We start from the raw sequence: 14462 nt of genomic DNA on the forward strand, positions 1-14462 counted from the left end.
ATGAGATCGAATTGACTTGAGGGTTCGACTTGCATCACATCGAGAAGCAGAACGACGGTTGTTGACAAACTGCGCTTAGCGATGACTCGGATAGTGTTCACGAAATGCGATTTTCGAGTCAAGGATGTTTAATAGGCAATGACTGAACTGTGAGCATTGCTCCACGGAAAGGTGTAATCGACCGGTGAGCAGATCAAACGATGATCGGATGGCAGGACTACGTTTATAGCCCAAACGAGTCTCTTGCGTAGTGACACTAGCTTGAAAGATTCGCTCAATGATTGACGTGGCTGGGGCAATGCGGATGATTATCTTCGATCAGAGCATTTAACGCGGAACTGTTTGTACTTTCCACTGACAAGGCCACCCTGTTAGCTCCTCGGACACCTGCATGCATGCATGCGCGATACAGTCACCGCTAGGTGACAGGGGCCTTGAGCATGCGCTTCCAAGAGAGCGTTGTCCAAGCGCCGTGGAGAAGAAGATAGGTGAAACATGGTACCGCTTAGGTAGTGTTCTCAACCCGCTTCATAACAAACGCCAGAGCCGATTAAAGACCTACGGAGGCTCAAGATATGAGCGCTACTTTTCCCATAAGGGATCTTCATACGGCTGTGAGGCTTCAGCAAATAGGTCAGTCGGGCAAACGCTGATTTCTCTATTATTACAAAGAGGCCACGTTACCGACTAGGAGTGGCCTTTGGCAAACAGCCGCAAAATGTTTGTAATCTGCGTGGTACTACCGCGGATCCGGGATATGAGGTACGAATTTGATGCTGTAATTCAGCCTGCCCCGACCTATGACGAATAAGCAAGACTCGTAGGGGTATCGAGATCGTCAAATACGCTCGATTTTTGAAGCGCGAACTTCGTAGTGGCAGTGTAAGGCTGTCGTCTTGGAAAGGCTGCTATCTACGAGTGTTGATGCTCAATAGCGCACAAAATATGCATTGGCATGTTTGATCCCATGGACTATATTCTCTTAGTCCAGATAACCGCATTGAGTGCTAATGGTTTGCAATGAAACGTACCTGCAGGTGACAACCACTTTCGTAAGGAAGTTGCTGGTGGGCCTGAGTCCGAATCAAGTCCACTGCTCAAAACCGTAATCACGTCATTTGCCTGCAATCTGTCCAACTCTATAGGTTTGATCATTGAAAATCATGCAGGAAGTACACAACTTCACGGCTAGTTATTCAACGGCCCTGCACACCGGAAAACGTACGCTGCCGCTTGCGTGCCTCATAGCCTCATGGTGAACGGGTATACGGGGAAAGCTGGGGCAGAGTTCCGATGGGTAACATACCTATTCCAGACAAGGCTGACCGATACGGTACTTGTTGACGATGTTCCGGCTTCTAGATCGTTACATCCAAGCCCGATCTTGAGAGACATGCTACATAGTGCTTCTCAAAACGATGTTGCGCATTTAATGAGTCGGATTCCAGACTGCTTAAATTTTCGATCAGCGGGCTGTCGAGACAAGCACGCCCTGGAGTGCCGAGAGCTCTATGACGCCTAGGCTTTAGAAGCGAGATCCTTCTATGAGCGTACGATGAAAAGGCGCGATCCCTCTTCCGACAAGCCAATGAGCGCAGCATGAAATACGCCAAGGAGCAAGCAAACTTTGATGTACAGTCTCCACAGACGACCTATCATCATAAAGCAGTCTTTGCTGATCAAAGTTTTCAACCTCCAGTAGGCGAAGATTTGCACCAGTGGTTACTTGGTGTTGCACAGCTGTGGCAAGTTGAGTTATATCCATGACCTGTGGGAGGTCCGTGGGGCTGGGATGACAGGCCGCTTACAAGGTTCGTGGATCCATCGTCTTTGTGCGTCTAGAGACATAGTATGTGCAAGTATACACGAGCAAAATGTTAAAGAACCGTTTTGATAGTGACGGTGTTACCACACTTGTAATTATCAGCCATGCTGTGTCTCCTCGGTGGGATAGGAGAGCTCATGAGAGCTAATGCACAGCGATGACTGTGGAGTTGTTTTGCCGACAAGCCGACGATATAGCACATGAGTATAGAAACAATGGGTTCGCTCACGGATCCGAGCTGTCAGGCTTCGGGTGGTAACAGGTCGAAGCGAGAAGCAAGCGACGACGGGGAGATGGCTCGTGGGCTGAAGACGCCTGGCATGATGGGGCCGGGGATTTCGGATCGATGTGCAGCAGGCAGTGCAGCGGCTTCCCGAACATTGGACATGGATAGCTGTCAGACACCGGGTAACACTCAACGGCCCGCCTCTTGTAGGTACATGAAGCTCATTCCAGATGCCCTTGCTATTTCTGGACGAGGCTTGACAGACACGGAAGTCTGCGTCGCTTTTGCGCGTCTCTAATTCGATGTGTCGGAGCAGCAGTGTCTGGTCCAACCCCCACCCTTGTGTGCGGGTGGTGGGGAATGAGAAGTGATGTGGAGTGGAGTGCGAGATGACCTGAAGGCTGCTGGGACACGTTGCCCAGAGAGTATTGGTTCCGCAGCTTGCGAGACGTGAAGATGGAGAAAGGCGACCGTACCTGGAGCTAAGCCGGTTCGAGTGTTACGTCATGGTGACTAAGCAGCAAGGCTACGCGGTCTCGGGCGCTGTCGCGCGCGCGTTGACGAACATTTGCGACAAACACTTGTTTGCGGCACGACACCACCCAAACCATGTCTGTGCTGCTGGAAACATCACTTGGCGACATCACCATCGACCTGTTGGTCGACGATGCGCCCAAATGCTGTGAAAAGTAAGTCGGCCCAATCCCTCTGCGCGCCTTGGGTTTTGGCACCTGCATGCTGCATGCTCCATCCCGCTGTCTTCCCAAGCTGAGCATACAACAGACACTGACCATTCGTCGCCTTAGCTTCCTCAAGCTTTGCAAAGTCAAGTACTACAACTTTGCCCCCGTCCATAGCGTCCAACCAAACTTCTCCTTCCAGACTGGCGATCCCATCGGCCCCGGTTCCAAAGACAGTGACGGCGGCCGCTCAATATGGGGCTTGCTCGACCCTGCCCAGCCAGCGAACAAGACGTTCGTGCCCGAGTTCAGGCCGAACCTCAGGCATGCCGACATGGGGACCGTCAGCATGGCTACCGCGCCCAATCCCCAAGATCCAGACGAGCGCTTCGCTGGGAGCCAGTTCATCATCACCCTGGGACAAAACATCGACTACCTCGACGGCAAAGCTGCCATATTCGGCACAGTCGTAGAGGGGTTTGACACACTGGACAAGATTAACACAGCATATGTCGACGATCAGGGCCAGCCACTCAAAGACATTCGCATACTACACACCGTCGTCCTCGATGATCCATACGACGACCCCCCGGGCCTCGCCGAGCCACCAGAGAGCCCTGTGCCCTCGGCTGCGCAGCTCGCCACCGTCCGCGTCGCATACGATGAAAACCTCGACGAGGACAATGACCCAGAAGCCTTGGAAAAGTTTCGCAGAGAACGCGAGGCACGCGCACAAGCACTTACGCTTGAGATGGTTGGCGATCTGCCATTCGCCGAAGTAGCACCCCCTGAGAACGTGCTGTTCGTCTGCAAGCTCAACCCAGTGACGCAAGACGAAGATCTGGAGCTCATCTTTTCGCGATTTGGCAAGATCCTTAGCTGCGAGGTCATTAGAGACAAGCGTACAGGTGACAGCCTGCAGTACGCCTTCATCGAATACACCAACCAGAAGGACTGCGAGCAGGCCTATTTCAAGATGGATGGTGTTCTGATCGACGACCACCGCATACATGTTGACTTCTCCCAGTCCGTTTCAAAGATAGCCGACGATTGGCGGGATGTTACAAATAAGAAGAGGAGACGGGCTGCTGGCGGTTTTGGTGGTATCGACAATCTCGAGAAGAAGAAGCAGTATCGCGATGGCTCCGGGCGCCAGATCATGTCAGATTCTGTTGTAAACAATCTGGTCGTCGACCGAGATGTTGCACAAGATACCACACAAGGTCCAAAGGACAGCAGCAAGGATAGACGACGGGACGATACACGAAGGCGTGAGAGGAGGGAGGAATACCATGACGACCGCTTCAAGCGGAATCGTAGCCGGAGTCCCAAGCGCGAACGTCGCGATGGCGATGATGGACGGTACAACGACCGCAGGCGAGAGCGAAGTCGTAGCCCAAATCGCCACCGTGACAGCCGCCGGGACAGGAGTCGAGATCGCTATCGCCGCGATGACCGGGACCGTCGGCGTTGAATCTAGGAGAATCCGCGTAGATCAATGTATCACGAAGCGTAGGTGTTCCATTCACACATACATAATGCGGTTTTTGGTGTTTTGGATGAAAATTGGATCGTACTGGTAGGAATGCTCCACATCGAGCTGGCTATTCCTGATGGGTAAAGCAAGCCATCCTTATTCACCAATGCAGAACACAAGGCTCGGTGCGAAGGAGTGCAGCTCCAACTACGTCACATCACTAAGCATCTTGGGTTGTGAATGAGATCCTTTGATTCATTTTTGTTTTCTATGATTTCGCGTGGGAAAATGCAATGTACATGTATATGCTCGCTGACCACAAGTACAAACACAGAACAACTGCAGTCATTCAAGAAGAAGAACCCGAAATGACCCTCTGTACTAGCTCTGAGGCTTTTGTGTTATCGTTGTCGATGCTGCTAGCTAGCAAGTGCATGTAAGAATGCGCCAATAGTTTAGTTAGAGTATGTATTACGTTGATTAAGCACTGATGATAGAGCCGAACGTCATCTTCTACAGTAAGGTGATGCTAAGACAAGGAGTTTTCGTTTCCGAGAACAGCTGCGATCTTTATCAATAGTTGATGTGTGATGATTGAGAGGCGTCATCAGTCTTTTCATCCTCGTAAAGATTAAGAAGCTCATCACAACATGACCACCAAGTGGTCTGCATCTCGAGCTCGACGTCTAGCGCCTCAAGTAGACCTTCGGGAGGCAGCTCTGGTTCGAATATCTTTGCGAAGTGTGTCTCGAGCATGCGAATTGCTGAATGCCAACCACCCATGCCCAGACCTTTTAAGAAGTCACCGGCATCGACGCGACAATGGGGAATTTCGTGGAGTAATTTCGGTATGAAGTCGTAGTCGTTCACACCTTCGGTGCATGTAGCGATAGCGGCTTGATAGAGGGCAGATTTAGTTGTGTATTTGGCATCCTCGATGTTGCCGGCCTCAACCAAAGCCGCTGCATAGATCTCACGGTAGTGATGGTAGTTCCATGCCATATATGGTGAGACCTCCAGGCTGGATTCCCACTCTGGGAACCAATCGTTGCGCAGGAACTTTGGAACGGCTGAAGCACCGACGCAGCGTGGTGCAGACATGGCATTGTCCCAATCGATGATGCCGGTTACATTGCCTTCTTCATCGACAAGAATGTTTTGCAGATCAAGGTCGTTATGATGGATAGTAAAAGTTTCGCCGACCTGTCCATGGAAAGCAGGTTGAGCAAAGACCAGGTTGAGGATGGTTCGAATACCAAGGTTTTTAAGGAGGCCATCCAAATCACCGAGCTCGTGCTGCTCATCCAAATGTTTCACCTTGGATTTCATGCGAGCCTGGAGATACTCCTGAGTAGTCGCCGCTGGTTGACGTGTGAATGAAACATCGGACGCGCCCTTAAAATGACATGTAGGGCCAGTGCCAGTAAGTTTCCCATCGTTATCAAAGGCAGGCACTCCAATGCCATCAAACTCAAGGCTTTGAATACGTGTCATCACCTTCGCTAACGAGCGTAGAAATGCAACACGCCTTTTCTCGATGTAGGGAGGGGGGACGTCCGCAACACGGAAGACATCGTCGTCCCCTACAAAAGGGTATCCTTCCGGAAACCAGAGCGTGTAAGCAGGCTTACCGGGCAGCATCGTCATCACAATGTGAGGGAATCCAAGCGCATTTTCATGGCCAGTAGCATAGTCGATAACATGTGCGACGGGCGCGGTAGTGTTCTTGCGAATGTACTCAATGAGTTGGACCTCGCACTTTAACACGTATGCATCTTCATCTGTCCAGTGTTCAAGTGTTCCGTGACCAGGCACGCGGACCACGAATTTATGGATTTTTCCACCGTCGAGAACATCGACGAAAGTTGCCGCATTGTATGCACCTTTCTCGCGACGCACTACAGCTACGCAATCCGCGGAAGAGAACAGGTTGCATGCCTTGAAGAGCTCATGGTACTTCTTATCAGGGATGGCTTCAATAGTCTGGAAGTCACAACGTGGGTGGGAGCCATCACCTTCTTTTTCTTTCTCTTCTTCTTTTTCTTCTTCTTCTTCGTCGTCGTCGTCTGAATCAGTATCCACGGTTTCGCACTGGTCAACTGGCTCATTGACTTTAGGTGGCGCATCTTCATCAACGTCGGAGCCATATCTACTGGAATCGCGACCAAAACGGAGCAATCGCGGGAGGATTAAATTCTTGTAAGTAGCCTTGAGATGGCGACACAGACGATCTTTCATCCCTTTCTTGACACAGAGCTGCTCTGGCTCCGCAGGAATTTCCTCTTCAGGTTGGTCCAAAGATTTGGTGTTATTTCAAGACGTGGCAGATTTCATTGAGGATACTGAAAGATCGTTTGGTTCCTGAATAGGTGCTCGTCCTGTATCCGGGTGGTACCTAGAAGGAGAGATGCCAGGCACGTGGAATGTCTCGCCACAATCGAGAACCAGGAGAGAACTTTCAGTTAGTAACGTAGATCTTGAAGAATTTTGACATAACGAATTCGCGTCACAGTTGTCTAAGTTCTGGTTGGATGTTGTGGCAGTCGATGCGTTGCTTGATGGGCGATTTGCTGAGGTGGACCGATTTATCGGCGAAGTCTGTCGACAAGGTTTGCGGGTCAGGGTGACAGGAAGGTTGTGGCAGAGATTCTTGCCGGCAGTAACTACCTTTTCGAATGAGTTGCGTTGAATAGTACGGGTCGACGCGGAAGGCTTGGGTTCGGAAGAGAAGCCAGTAGTTGCGGCATTTAGGCGCTTCTTGTTCTTGAGATCAAACATCATTGTGCGACTCAAAGTTTGATTGTTGTTGTCTCCAAAGTCGAGTTCTCAGCGTCAGACAAAGAGTGGAAGAAGATAAAGGCGCAGTGTGGAAGAATCTTATAGCAAGAAAGGCACAGGCATACTAAGTGAATATAATATTCCAGGACCGCTCTTCCTGTGAGGTCAGTGCTCAAAAGATGAGTTGAACCACACGTAATGCAAACCCTATGAGTGAAGAAGAACTGATACTCTAAGTCTGAGCAACTACATGGGCTTCTACGGTCGTTATCGGAGCTTTTTCACAGAGACAGCACTCAATATAATCTCCTCAGCATGAAGTGAAACAATATTGTGTAGCTTCTAGGTTATGCTTACGGTAAGTTCCCGTTTGGTTTATCGTTCACGTCCACCGTGTAGTCCCACGTCCTGCGAGGCGGAGCAGAGAATCGACATGATATCAAGCAACAGTCTCAATGAGGTCTTTCATATGTCATGAAATCCACAGCCTAGATATGGAAACAGAGACAGGCGTGAAAAAAACTCTTACATGCAATGGTTTTTCACACATAGCCAAGTATGAATATGTCGGTATTAGTATGAGGCTTTCCGTCTCTTGCGGTCCTTGTGAATCACGTACAGTGCTCTCGAAACTTACACGAACCTTACCATGAATGACTGTCACGGCTCTTTTCGAGCTGCTGTAATTCACCCCTTGCGCCTCACAGTATATCAAAGACCCTCAGCGCTCTACCAGACGGAACCGGCAGAGACCTCGCTCCATTGGCTTCTCGACCTCTCCACCGAGAATCACAACCAACTTTCTGACAACGTACACATACTTAGAGTCTTTATATCTGCAACCCATCGACGCCCTCACCTGACCTTCCAATTTCCGACACTCCGAGTTACATCAGTCATAAGGACAGATACTGGCCTATCCTGCTCTCAACTACAACACATAGCCACTCATCGTACTATTCAAAGCAAAGCTTAGCTACTAGACGGCACAGAGACAGCCTAAGATGCCTAGCTTCAACAGAACCAAAAGCAAGTTGATCTCAGGAGATCACAAGGGTGACAAGAAGGCAAAGTCGACTCCTCTTCGACTCACCTTCATGGAGCAATCGCAACCAGACGACTATGTAATCCGCAGTTTAGACGACCTCTACTCCAAGACCGTCCGTGTCTGGAAGGGCAGTGACTGGAATGACAATGTGATGAACGGTGCCACAGGCGTTTCTTTCGAATCGTCCCACCACGTGCCAGAGGGAGGTGCCAAAAGTCGGAAGGCTTTCCGGGACGGTATATTTGGATTTTGCCTGGAGTGGGTATACGTGAATCATGAGGGGAAATCGCATCGTGTCCGCTGTATGAATTCTTTTTCTGTAAAGTCGCCACAGTGTACCGACCATCCAAAGGCGATTTTCAAAGACGGTCCGAACAGAGTTTACGATCTTATGAATTGGGGTAAAACGGTCACCTGGGATATGATCAAAGATGCCAACGCCGAAAAAGTTCCGTTGACAGACACTCAACTCAAGACAAGAGCCTTGGATGAACTGAAAAATATCGAAGCCAGAATCAGTGAGACCTCCCAGAGCGGCAGTAATGTCAAAGAACTGGTGAGTAGGTATTCTGCCTTACAGAAAGCGATCAGTAACAGAGAGTACTTACTTGGAGACCGGTCAAACGCGAGCGATGCCATTTCTCCAATCCCTGTGTCCGGCGCTATCTACAGCTCTCGGAAGACTGCCAGCAATTCAGCGCCAGGTAATGCAGCCCTCGACGACAAAGCTAAGCGCAATCCGAATGATAAGAAGAACAAGGGGAAGACGAGATACACCAGAGGCCTTACCCAAAACCTTGAAGGAATCGAGGAATAGACGCGATACCTAATCTTCCTTGGTTTCTCTTCCTGTCTTACATTGAACGATAGTATGGCAGGTACATGATTCAAGGGTCTTTCGCAGAGTTGTTGTTTTGGATGATAATATATGAGAATATTTCACTATGTCTTCCTGGATCGTGATGCGTGACGGTGTCGCACAAAGTGACGAACAGTGACAAGCATGAGCTGCTGGACGTGACATGATAGAGCGCGATCTGGCGTGTGCAAGTGAACGAGGCTGAAGTTCAAGGAGTGGCGGAGGTGTTCGAGAGGAGGTGCGCACATCTAACAGATCGCCGCCGCTGTATTCCTCGCGCTCTTAAACATGTGCGTACCGTCATACAATGATCTGGACAAGTAAGAGAAGAGCATAGGATGCGCTGCGGGGATGCAACCGGCAACAGCTTGACGCGCGCCAATGGCTGCCGCAAAGGTCAGCTTCATCTCGTTAAGTCACTGGAGACGAGCCCGCTTGCGCATTTGCGTAGTAAATTTGTAAATGATGTGCAGCAACCAGAAGTCTTGAAAGGCTTTTGGGCAGCGCAACAAGGCGCGACGGGACTGAGGCCGCATCATAAATGCTTCCGTGTGGAAACATACACACGATGCAACAAAACTCTATCAGTTTGTTTTCTTGACATCTAAGTATTCGACGAGCGCTTTGTTGCAAGTGACTGACGTTGCGCTCAAGCGTCTGAGTTAACAAGGGCATATATTACAGACTATGTGCGATGGGTAAAAACTGGAAAAGACACCAAAGCGTTGAAAGTTAGGGTCAGACAGAACAGGTTCAAGACATTGTTGGTGGTAGATTCCTTTGCAAAAGTGTTCCTCAAGTTTTCCTAAATTGACATCAGTAGTAAATGGGTTGCTTATGTCTCGAAAGAACAAGCGCGTTCCACACAATCTGTCAGACGTGTCGTTGAAAACGTTACCTGTTTCCTGTAAACCCAGCCACACGAAATCATGGGCTTGGAAGATGGAGTAAGCTCAGGAACATTATTATACGAATGGCACAATTAAAACGAAGTCCATTAAATACCGAATTGTACGTCGATATTATATTACGTTGTGCCATTAGAACTCCCATCCACTTTCGTGTACGCCGTGAAGTAGAAGCAAAACGCCACATACCCGCATCCTACGTCGATATATCCCCCTAAGAAAAGGCAGTCTTGATCTTTGAGATCGGGTATCAAAATGTGAAAGTATGCGTTCGTGCGTCTAAATATGCGGGAGACAGATGCTTGCGCAACGTCGTAGTGAAAAACAGGTATTTGAAAGGGATTATTGAGACTTGGAACCGAGACCATGAAGGATCACACAAAAGGGAAAACAAGAGAAAACCTGTCCGTTCTAGAGAATACACTAGCCCATACCGAACAGGTACTTGAGCTCATTCAAGTTGAGACGAGTCAGACTTTTTGATGCCTTCTCGTCAAGAGCGGCATTGATCTCATCACGCTTCCTGTCTTGGATGGCGACGATACGGTCCTCAACGGTCTCAGGCACGATGATGCGATGTACATGGACCTCGCGCTTCTGAGGCATGCGGTGAGCACGATCAACAGCCTGCTCTTCAATGAATGGGTTCCAGAAAGGATCCAGTATGATCACTCGCGATGCCTTCCAGAGATTGAGGCCAGCGTTGCCAGCTTTCAGGGAAACCAACATGACATTCTCGTTTGGATCGTCCATGAAAGCGTTGACAGCATCGGCACGTTCATCCATCTTCATGCTGCCATCGTAGCGTCGATATGTGATTTTCTCACGGTACAAAGGAACTTCGACAAGGTCCAGCAAGGACGTGAACTGAGAGAAGACCAGCGTCTTTTCGGTCGCATCGTTCTTCTTGATTTCCTTGATCAGTTCAACAGTCCTGCTGATCTTCGCAGACGTGATGTAGGTCTTCTCCAGACGACGCAGGTAGCGTTTCTTGGCGCTCTTGTTGCGGAGCGACTCCTTCTTGAGTTGAGCAAGAGTCTGCTTGGGCTTGGCGCGTGCCTTACCCTTACCCTTGCTGCGTTTGTTCGACTTCTTACCCTCGGACTTCACCTTGATCTCGGGTGCGGAGCCAACATTATCGTCATCCACCTCGTCGGCTGCGTATTCATCTTCATCATCATCGACAATGAAGCCAGCTAGGTTACCCTTCTTGTCAATATCTGGCGCGCCATCCTCGTCCTCGTCCTCAGAGTCAGAGTCTTCGTCCTCGACCACGGCCTCCTCTTCTTCAGATAGGTCGGCCGACCCAAGACGGTCAGGACAGTGGACTTTGCAGAAATGCTTGTAGTCCGTTATGAGCTTAGCCTTTAGCTCGCCACGACAGTGCGGACACCTGGGCGTGCTGGTCTCATCGTTGCCATCCTGTGCAGCACTGCGTGCTGGATCGATGAGTTTCTGGACACACTCACCACAAACCGTATGCCCACACGGAATGATTATGGTCGGATTTGGATCAGCTTCTAGACAAATTGGGCACTCGAACGTATCGTTTGCCTTCAGCCGCACGATGACATCATCATTCAACTCTTCAGCACGGATCAAGAGGTCGTCTTCGGCAATACCCTCAGTCGCTGGCTGGCTGAGGTCCTTGATCAGATGAGGATGGCAACACGCTTGGCGGAGACGAAGCAGTAGAACCAAAACATTGGCGTAATTGGCTGTGACAGTACCTTTCTGCAGGTATTTGTTCATCTGAAGCTGCGACTTGGTTTCGAGAGCCTTATACAGAGCATATTCTTCGTCTTCAAACTCCACATTATCAATAACGGAGTGCTTAGGTGGGATCTTGGAGATGGGCTCCCCATCGACAACGGTGGTTTTCTGACGTCGGAGCATGATGGCCTTGATCAAGATTTGGATGCGATCAAGCGCGCGCTTCTTGGTGTGCTCGTTGGTGGTCTTCATGGGCTACTATTCGTCAGCGAAGTACGATACTATAGATCGTCCTACTCTACACTTACTTTGGCAATCTCGAGACTGAATTTGTTCCACGTACAATACGGCTCCGCCTTCAAGAACCGGAGGAGCGGGTAAAGCTCATCAACGCTATTCATCATAGGCGTACCTGTCATGCACAGGCGGTGTTTAGCCATGAGATCAGCGCAAGCTTTGGAGGACTTGGAGTTCCGGTTTTTGATGTTGTGAGACTCATCAATGATGATACGATACCACATGCACTCTGGTCCCATTAGCGCAAGCCTGTCTTTGGCTTTGCGACGCATGCTAGGATTACGCAGCTCTTGGTCGTTGAGAATGGCCTCCTTTGAAGACTCCCTCTGCTTGTACTCTGAGGTGAGAGATCCGAACGTGGTCAAGACAACATCGTATTGACGGAGCCGAGCGAAATCGGCGTTTTTACCGCTGCCATGGTACAGGTGAACACTAAGCCTATGACGAGGATGGACATGGCGTTCAATTTCTTTCTCCCACTGTCGCATAAGAGCAACAGGTGCAATAATGAGTGTTGTCTTGCAAGCCAGGTCGGTGGATGGGTTCGCACAGATAAGAGCCAGAGCTTGTATTGTCTTGCCCAAACCCATCTCGTCTGCTAAGATGCCGCCTTTGGTCGAGCCTCGCTCTTTCTTGAGCAGCCATGTGAGACCGATACGCTGATACTCCTTCAGGACGCAAGTCATATTCTTCGGTGTGGGCTCTCGATCTTTGATGTTCTCACCATCATCCTTAATATTCTCGAAAAGCTTTTCTATCGCAGCCGCCTCGTCAACATTGAGAGGGAAACTGCCATAGTTGTCCTCGTCACTATCTCTCCCTCGCAAAGAAGGATAAGGGTAGCCTGCTCCGGCACGTTGTTGATGATAATGATGATGAGTGACTGGTTGCTGAAATCCGTAACCGCTGCCTGGTGCACTCGGAGCAATCAGAAACTCAGCAAGTTCTTCTGGAGCCATGAATTCCTGGTTGAATGCATCAGCAGGTGACATGACGCCACGATCATGCCCTCCTTGATAAGCGTCCAACTCTGGGAATGGTTCATAGAACTGATACTGAATGGGATCGGACTGCGCATACGCACGAGCAGGGAGCTCAAATCCTTCAGGCGAAGGTGGGTCAGATTCAGTCAGGTCAACAAAGGGTACAGGCTCGGACTGATGATGAGAAAAGGACTGCCGGCTCGGAAGCGACTGTGACCAAGGGCCGACGGGTGAAGTTGGAGTTATCGGACTTGGCTGCCCACTGACACGTTTAGCCTCAGGAAAGTCAGATAACCCAAGGCTTCGTTTCCGGCTCTGTTTTAGAGAAGGCAGAGGCGTCGAAGGTACCTGCAAGCCGTATGAAGCACCACTACTGTATGACGGGCCGCTGTGGTAGTTTGTGGGGTCGTGTTGTTGGCCCTGTTCCCAGACACCGTTATCGCTGTTGCCGTTGTTGGACTGGAAAGCTCTGGCCATGGCTTCAGCATCGGCTTCGCTCTGCCGCTGCTCATCTGATAGCCTCTGGTACAGCTCCATCAGCATGTTCTCGTAGACTGGCTTGTCATTGGCGTCCACGTTGGGAAGAACGGTGTTGATGAGCTCGATGTGTTCTTGGATATTCATGGCCTCCTGCGACGCCATCTTGATCCAGGAAGGAACTGCCGTGATGAAGTACCCAAGCAATAGGGGTGGTTGTAGCGAAGGGCGTTGGTGGTGGGGGTTGTGTAGCAATGAGTGCGGTGCAGGCGGTTTTACGGCGGAAGGGCGTGGGGAGTGCTGCGGTGAGGTGAAAGTGAATAGTGAGCGTGAGGCCCAGATATCAGGCTGCCGTGCCGGTCCAGGTGGGAGGGAAAGAGCTGTCGAGGCAGTTACGGTGGCGGGCGCGACGCGTTGCGCGGGCCTTCTACTAGATTTACGATGAAGCGGGAAGCGACGAAGGTGGTGAAATCGAACAACAGGTTGGACAAAGAGGTGAATAAACGTGAAGTGAAGAGAAGCGAACAAGGCGCTCCCGTCCTACCGTACCGGGGCCATGATAGCCTCACGCAGTGGGGGGTGGGTTGCAAGTCGACTACGACTGGAGATAATGCGACAGGCACTGCGCAGCGCAGTCCGACTTGTCGCGTCCCCCATGATTACCGAGAGGGCTGTCTTTGCTAGGCCAAACGTGATGTCATCAGATACAATCAAATCCAATGGAGCCATGCATCAGGCGAAAACGTGCAAACCAACGGTACACAGGGCGCGCAAAAAAGCCTCCTGCGCAGCTGCTGAGTTGGCAACGAGGCTGAAAGCTGAAGGACATTTGTTCTGCTTCGCTCCGGTGAAGCAGACATGTCTACAGGCAGCTTGGCGTGCATCCATGTACGGCGACGTCAACCGAGGCGCGCGAGAGACGCGAAAATAATCCTCCTCTAGCTGCATGCAGCGGACTCTTGAACTACCCTAGTCAAGTATGATAAAACAAAGCATATTCATTGCGATCAGTAATTGCTCACGCCGTGCCCCCAAACTAACTTTTGTAGGCGATAACATCGAGTCTTACACCCGCGCCGCGTAAAAAGTAAGTATAGCATCGCGACATTCTAGATTCCTGCAACGAGCGCAATTCAGGTATATATCACAACAGCCATATAACCCGTACAAGTAAGCCTACTCTGGTTACTC

General features: G+C 50.3%; 6 protein-coding genes across 6 annotated transcripts; 3 read left to right on the top strand and 3 right to left on the bottom strand.

Annotated features, from left to right (window-relative positions):
- Nucleotides 1-2660: 2660 nt before the first annotated feature.
- Nucleotides 2661-4205, top strand: GT037_006984 (cyclophilin family peptidyl-prolyl cis-trans isomerase cyp6; the record flags this gene model as incomplete). Its single annotated transcript, XM_038932031.1, has 2 exons — nt 2661-2740; nt 2858-4205. The coding sequence occupies 2 exons, from the start codon at nt 2661-2663 to the stop codon at nt 4203-4205; spliced, it is 1428 nt and encodes a 475-aa protein (XP_038785503.1).
- Nucleotides 4206-4781: 576 nt separating this feature from the next.
- Nucleotides 4782-6446, bottom strand: GT037_006985 (uncharacterized protein; the record flags this gene model as incomplete). The annotated part of the gene is made up of 1 exon (XM_038932032.1): nt 4782-6446. One exon carries the CDS (start codon nt 6444-6446, stop codon nt 4782-4784), a length of 1665 nt encoding a protein of 554 aa, XP_038785504.1.
- Nucleotides 6447-6521: 75 nt separating this feature from the next.
- GT037_006986 (uncharacterized protein) lies at nt 6522-6986 on the bottom strand (the record flags this gene model as incomplete). Its single annotated transcript, XM_038932033.1, has 1 exon — nt 6522-6986. One exon carries the CDS (start codon nt 6984-6986, stop codon nt 6522-6524), a length of 465 nt encoding a protein of 154 aa, XP_038785505.1.
- A 1004-nt stretch (nt 6987-7990) lies between these two features.
- On the top strand, nt 7991-8851 carry GT037_006987 (uncharacterized protein; the record flags this gene model as incomplete). The annotated part of the gene is made up of 1 exon (XM_038932034.1): nt 7991-8851. The coding sequence occupies one exon, from the start codon at nt 7991-7993 to the stop codon at nt 8849-8851; it is 861 nt and encodes a 286-aa protein (XP_038785506.1).
- Nucleotides 8852-10224: 1373 nt separating this feature from the next.
- GT037_006988 (dna repair protein rad5) lies at nt 10225-13436 on the bottom strand (the record flags this gene model as incomplete). The annotated part of the gene is made up of 2 exons (XM_038932035.1): nt 10225-11769; nt 11823-13436. The coding sequence occupies 2 exons, from the start codon at nt 13434-13436 to the stop codon at nt 10225-10227; spliced, it is 3159 nt and encodes a 1052-aa protein (XP_038785507.1).
- Nucleotides 13437-13881: 445 nt separating this feature from the next.
- Nucleotides 13882-14202, top strand: GT037_006989 (uncharacterized protein; the record flags this gene model as incomplete). Its single annotated transcript, XM_038932036.1, has 1 exon — nt 13882-14202. The coding sequence occupies one exon, from the start codon at nt 13882-13884 to the stop codon at nt 14200-14202; it is 321 nt and encodes a 106-aa protein (XP_038785508.1).
- Nucleotides 14203-14462: the final 260 nt, after the last annotated feature.

This window comes from Alternaria burnsii, assembly GCF_013036055.1.
Source record: "Alternaria burnsii strain CBS107.38 chromosome Unknown 731, whole genome shotgun sequence".
Taxonomy (NCBI): Eukaryota; Fungi; Ascomycota; class Dothideomycetes; order Pleosporales; family Pleosporaceae; genus Alternaria; species Alternaria burnsii.